The 7,114-nt window shown below is 41.4% G+C and overlaps 1 protein-coding gene across 1 annotated transcript; it reads left to right on the top strand.

Annotated features, from left to right (window-relative positions):
- Positions 1–5,314: 5,314 nt before the first annotated feature.
- Positions 5,315–6,265, top strand: LOC118912154 (olfactory receptor 52A5-like). Its single transcript, XM_036884953.2, has one exon. It carries the CDS (start codon positions 5,315–5,317, stop codon positions 6,263–6,265), a length of 951 nt encoding a protein of 316 aa, XP_036740848.2.
- Positions 6,266–7,114: the final 849 nt, after the last annotated feature.

Genomic DNA, 7,114 nt, shown 5'->3' with positions numbered 1-7,114 from the left:
CAAAAAAAAAAGATTACAGATCAATATCCCTGATGAACGTAGGTGCAAAAATACTCAACAAAATATTAGGAAACCAAATTCAAAAATACATCAAAAAGATCATACACCATAACCAAGTAGGATTCATCCCAGGGATGCAAGGATGGTACAACATCCGAAAATCCAACAACATCATCCACCACAGCAACAAAAAGGACAAAAACCACATGATAATCTCCATAGATGCTGAAAAAGCATTCAACAAAATTCAACATCCATTCATGATAAAAACTGTCAACAAAATGGGTAAAGAGGTCAGGTACCTCAACATAATAAAGGCCATATATGATAAACCCAAAGCCAACATCATACTGAACAGCGAGAAGCTGAAAGCATTTCCTTTGAGATCGGGAACAAGACAGGGATGCCCACTCTCCCCACTGTTACTCAACATAGTACTGGAGGTCCTAGCCATGGCAATTAGACAAAACAAAGAAATACAAGAAATCCAAATTGGTAAAGAAGAAGTCAAACTGTCACTATTTGCAGATGATATGATATTGTACATAAAAAACCTTGAAGACTCCACTCCAAAACTACTAGAACTGATATCGGAATACAGCAAAGTTGCAGGATACAAAATTAACACACAGAAATCTGTGGCTTTCCTATATACTAACAGTGAACCAACACAAAGAGAAATCAGGAAAACAATTCCATTTCACAATTGCATCAAAAAGAATAAAATACCTAGGAATAAACCTAACAAAAGAAGTGAAAGACCTATACCCTGAAAAGTATAAGACACTCTTAAGAGGTCACTAACAAATGGAAACTCATCACAAGCTCTTGGCTAGGAAGAATTAATATCGTCAAAATGGCCATCTTGCCCAAAGCAATATACAGATTTGATGCAATCCCTATCAAATTACCAACAACATTCTTCAACGAACTGGAACAAATAGTTCAAAAATTCATATGGAAACACCAAAGACCCCGAATAGCCAAAGCAATCCTGAGAAAGAAGAATAAAGTGGGGGGGATCTCACTCCCCACCTTCAAGCTCTACTACAAAGCCACAGTAATCAAGACAATTTGGTACTGGCACAAGAACAGAGCCACAGACCAGTGGAACAGATTAGAGGCTCCAGACATTAACCCAAACATATATGGTCAATTAATATATGATAAAGGAGCCATGGACATACAATGGGGAAATGAGAGTCTCTTCAACAGATGGTGCTGGCAAAACTGGACAGCTACATGTAAGAGAATGAAACTGGATCACTGACTAACCCCATACACAAAAGTAAATTCAAAATGGATCAAAGACTTGAATGTAAGTCATGAAACCATAAAACTCTTAGGAAAAAACATAGGCAAAAATCTCTTCAACATAAACATGAGTGACCTCTTCTTGAACATATCTCCCCGGGCAAGGTAAACAAACGCAAAAATGAACAGATGGGACTATATCAAGCTGAAAAGCTTCTGTACAGCAAAGGACACCATCAATAGAACAAAAAGGTATCCTAGAGTATGGGAGAATATATTCGTAAATGACAGATCCGATAAAGTGTTGACATCCAAAATATATGAAGAGCTCACACACCTCAGCAAACAAAAAACAAATAATCCAATTAAAAAATGGGCAGAGGAGCTGAATAGACAGTTCTCTAAAGAAGAAATTCAGATGGCAAACAGACACATGAAAAGATGCTCCACATTGCTTGTCATCAGAGAAATGCAAATTAAAACCACAATGAGATATCACCTTACACCAGTAAGGATGGCTACCATCCAAAAGACAAACAGCAACAAATGTTGGCGAGGTTGTGGAGAAAGGGGAACCCTCCTACACTGCTGGTGGGAATGTAAATTAGTTCAACCATTGTGGAAAGCAGTATGGAGGTTCCTCAAAATGCTCAAAATAGAAATACCATTTGCCCCAGGAATTCCCTTTCCAGGAATTTACCCTAAGAATGCAGCACTCCAGTTTGAAAAAGACAGATGCACCCCTATGATTATCGCTGTACTATTTACAATAGCCAAAATATGGAAGCAACCTAAATGTCCATCAGTAGATGAATGGATAAAGAAGATATGGTGCATATACACAATGGAATATTACACAGCCATAAGAAAAAAACAGATCCTACCATTCACAACAACATGGATGGAGCTAGAGGGTATTATGCTCAGTGAAATAAGCCAGGTGGAGAAAGACAAGTACCAAATGATTTCACTCATATGTGGAGTATAAGAACAAAAGAAAACTGAAGGAACAAAACAGCAGCAGAAGCACAGAACCCAAGAATGGACTAATAGTTACCGAAGGGAAAGGGACTGCAGAGGACGGGTGGGAAAGGAGGGATAAGGGCGGGAAAAAAAGAAAGGGGGCATTACGATTAGCATGTATATTGTAGGGGGGGCACGGGGAGGGCTGTTCAACACAGAGAAGACAAGTAGTGTTTTTACAGCATCTTACTATGTTGATGGACAGTGACTGTGAACGGGGATGTGGGGGGACTTGGTGAAGGGGGGAGCCTAGTAAACATAATGTCCTTCATGTAATTGTAGATTAATGATACCAAAATAAAAATTAAAAAAAAAAAAAGAAGAAAGAAAGGGGCCTTATGATTAGCATGTATAATGTGGGGTGGGGCATAGGGAGGGTTGTGCAACACAGAGAATATAAGTAGTGAGACTACAGCTTCTTACTATGCTGATGGACAGTGACTGTAATGTGGTTTGTGGAGCGGGACTTGGTGAAGGGGGGAGTCTAGTAACCATAATGTTCTTCATGTAATTGTAGATTCATAATGATAATAAAATGAATAAAAAAAAAAGAGAAGACCAAAAAAACAAAACAAAACATGGGATATAGCTGGCCAACTGGCTGAGGCAAGGAATGGGGCGCCATGCTTGGCACTACCCCTTGGCATTCCATTTCTCTGTCCCACACTGTGAGAACCAGAGGAATCCCAGTCTCGGGGGCTGAGAGAGACAGGGTTGCACTGCTAAGAGAAGATGTCACAACACTGCCATCTGCTGGCCGGACTACACGTACCGTTTCCCTTGGGAACAGAGTAAGCCAACAGTCCTGAGGAACAGTGGCTGCTCCTCTGGGCTTCAAGCTCCTTCTTTGCCCGAGAGAGTCAAGAAACATCTCTCAGGATCTGCAAGAGGCTGAGGAAGTATGGTCAGCAGGGAAAATTATGGTAGGAAACAAACCTTCCGTGGCTGGGACCAGCAAAGAGCAACCCTCTCCTGCTGCAGAGATGCTCGCTGCCCATCGCTGCTTCTGGAGACGAAGTAAGTGGACAGTTAGTTAAGAATGTGCACCTGCTCAAGTGTACATGAAATCAGATGCCTTTTGAAGTACAAATGCACATCCAGCCAATTAATTTAACTCCAGAAACAAAGTTACAAGTTACAAAGTAAAGAGTATAAATCTATTTTTGGTAGATTCTGTCTTTGGAGTTCTGGGAAGTACAATTCAAAGGACACATGATAAACTGGAGAATCTGCTCTGGACGACTGAGAGGTTAAGGGCACATGGCAGCTTGCTGTGGGTAGCTGGTATTTACCTAAGGAGAGGGACTCATGAGTGGTTTGAATCAGTGTGCTCTGATATATGAAGGCATACGGTTCACAAAGGCGGACAGTGGTTACAGGGACTGTATTGTGTCAGTAGAGGGAGGTCTTGCTGACTGTGAAAGTGGCACAGGAATGAGACAGGCAGGCATGGAATGTCGGGAGCATACACACAGGCACTGTCTGGAAGCCACACTGAAAAATCCTGAATGGGGAGGGTGATTTGGCAGAATAATCTCCAAAAGATGACAAATTTGACAAATGTGAAATTTATGAGTAGAAATTAGGTTTGTTGGAGCCAGGGAGGAACTCAGGATAATATGTGATAATATTTGGAGGTGATGACTTGATTTATGGAGAGCTATTGTTGGATGCTTAGGAGAGCAACATGTTAATAATTTACCCATCGGCTTGCTTTAGACTTGGACAGCTAATCACTTAGGCAACCTCTCTCCCCCCACTTTTCCCTCATCAGCCCTGCAGCTGAGCTACGGTTTGCTGATGGCATACAGTTACTGGAAGCTGTGAAGCGTTCCCAGCTACAGCCTTTGTACTGCAATGAGAATTTTGTTCAGGAGCCTTCTCTTTCTGTCTCGGCTGCCTCCCAAGGGCCCTTCCAGCTGCACGTCCTGTGTGTTTCTCAGTTATTATCCATGGAGTGGGTCGTACTCAAGGTGGCCCACTCCCTCATATTGCTCTTGAGTCAGCTTTTGCAGAAGAGTAAAAATTAGAAGTTTCTACTTCCTTCAGCAGGCAGTAGCCCTGGTTTCTATACAAGGATTATGTCTGCTCTCATGGGCTCCATGTGGGGACCCCAGCTCCCAACCTCATTCACCTAACCTGACCTCTAGCCACCTCAGCATCTCCCTCACTGCTCTCCTGGTGAAACACCAAAGCCTTTCTTCTCCTATGCCAGGTAATCTTTAACCATTTAATCATACTAATATTTTCAATCTGTCCTTCTGCTGTGATGTGTGAGGATCTGTGGGGTTTACCTGTTGGAGGTATTTATTATATATAATGCTAGCTTCCTGAGCCAGAGTTGCCATGGTAATGTACAAATTTATGCAGCTGCCATTGTCTGTCTGGATGTCTTGGTCCTGAAGCCATGTTACATTTTGAAATTCCTTGGGGGGAAAGAGGTTCAAAGTGAGAATAGGTCATTCTATTTGTGGAGTCACAACCCTTGCAAAGAGCTTGCAATGCATATTTTAAAAAAAGTATTGGTACATTCTGTAGAATCACCCAGTCCTGCTCATCTGAAGTAAAAGGAGGATAAAGAGGAGGGAGACAGCAAGGAAGAGAGACAAGTGGGCTCAAGGGAGCAGGTGTTATCTGCTGTTTCTCCTACTGTCATTTCAAAGTTTTCTTTGTTTACTGGTTTCCATATACAGATTAGAAGAGAAAGAGAAGATGACGCGTGGGAAGAGGGAGGACACCACGAAGCAGTGTGAACACTTTGGCCCCTTCACATCCAAATTCTTAGTATTCACACTGTGGACTTCCATGAGTGTGGGTAGGTGATTTTACTAGTGTGTATACAAGTCAGCCTTTCCATGAATATCCATACTAGCATTTACCTATCCATTTAAAGAAATTAGAAATAAGCTGATGAAGTTGATTCTCCTATTTCTGTCATCCTATAATTGTGTTACAGGATGAGAAGAGGATATATGAGGGTACAGTAAATCACAGTTTGGAAAAATTTGCGCTTTGCTCAGAAGGGTCCTGAGCGCCCATGCCTACTCCAAATAGCACTGTGCTCACCCCCTCTGTGCTGACCTTTATCGGCATCCCTGGCCTGGAAACTGTACAGTGCTGGGTCGGGATTCCATTCTGTGCTATGTACATCATTGCTTTGATGGGAAATTCTCTCCTTCTGGTCATCATCAAATCAGAACCGAGTCTCCACCAGCCTATGTACATCTTCCTGGCCATGCTGGGGGCCACAGACATCGCACTCAGCACAAGCATTGTCCCCAAGATGCTCGGGATTTTTTGGTTTCACCTGCCAGAGATCTACTTTGATGCTTGCCTCTTTCAGATGTGGCTCATTCACACGTTTCAGGGCATTGAATCAGGAGTGCTGCTGGCCATGGCTCTGGACCGCTACATAGCCATCTGTTATCCTCTGAGGCATGTTGCCATCTTCACTCCGCAGCTGGTCACCCATATTGGAGTTGGGGTGACACTGCGGCCTGCCATTCTGGTAATCCCATGCCTGCTCCTCATAAAGTGCCGTCTGAAACTTTACCGGACCACGTTAATATCCCACACTTACTGTGAACACATGGCCCTTGTAAAACTTGCCACTGAAGACGTTTACATCAATAAGTTCTATGGTCTCCTTGGTGCTTTTACCGTTGGTGGCCTTGACTTCATTTTGATCACCCTCTCCTATATGCAGATATTTATCACTGTCTTCCACCTGCCCCAGAAAGAGGCACGTTTTAAAGCATTCAATACCTGTATTCCCCACATATGTGTCTTCTTCCAGTTCTATCTCCTTGCTTTTTTCTCCTTTTTTTCTCACAGATCAGGATCTTATATCCCGTCGTATATACATATTACCTTGTCCAACCTTTACTTACTGGTTCCACCTTTCCTCAACCCTTTTGTTTATGGGGTGAAGACCAAACACATCCGAGAAATGGTAGTAGAAATGTTTTGTTCCAAAGACCTGGTGTGACATTCAGTGGAAATTGTTCTTCTTAAAGATTTAATAGATAATGTTATCTAGTAAGTGGCTTATAGCATCGTCATGCTTGCTGGATAAATTATTCAACATATAAATGATTGTGTTAAAAATCCCACAGGATATTGACCTTAAGTCAGAAGACTGTTTGAAGAAACTGAAGACAACAGAGAGTAGATAAGGTGCTGAGAGCCTGACTGGTGCCTCTCGGAGCACATGCCTCTCCTGACCACCTTGGCTGGGGGTGGGATGGGCAAATGTAGAGATACTTGTGCAGATCCTAATGGAACATGGTACTTACACTGATGCTCTTATCCTTAGACTGCCAAGATTAATCTCTTTTGTAATATTCAGTTCCCTCTAATTCTTTCTCCAACTATTCTAAAATATTTTTGCTCCCCAAACTTCTTTAGTGATTGCATAAATGTGCAATATAATCTACCAAATGCTTCTATAATGTTTACTTTATATTTGAATATCTCCTTCTTGTCAAAAGTTTACAAACATAGCCTTTTTTAAGCTTATCTACATTAGTTAAATCATGATATAATTAAATAGTGAATATGAATATTAAATAGGAATATGTAGGCATATTCCTACATATGCCATATAAAACCATAGTTATTTTGTATTGTTCTTCAGTGTTCATTTAATTTCTCCATTTGTATAAAGAGGTGTTTAATAAACGCTCTTTTATTTGGTGTTTTTTCATGAATGGGAAGGCAAATTTTGGACTACTAGTAGGCAATGTTACCTTAAATCTTTGTTCAGTCATCTTCCTGATTCAACATACAATAACCCTTTGATGTAACATGGATGGAGATCTAAGAACCTGGATGGAAA

The sequence above is a fragment of the Manis pentadactyla genome, chromosome 9 (genome assembly GCF_030020395.1).
Source record: "Manis pentadactyla isolate mManPen7 chromosome 9, mManPen7.hap1, whole genome shotgun sequence".
Classification (NCBI taxonomy): domain Eukaryota; kingdom Metazoa; phylum Chordata; class Mammalia; order Pholidota; family Manidae; genus Manis; species Manis pentadactyla.
This window is presented reverse-complemented; position numbering and strand designations above follow the sequence as displayed.

Coding starts and splice junctions, on each gene's coding strand:
- LOC118912154 (XM_036884953.2), top strand. CDS start 5,315: ATGCCTACTCCAAATAGCACTGTGCTCACCCCCTCTGTGCTGACCTTT.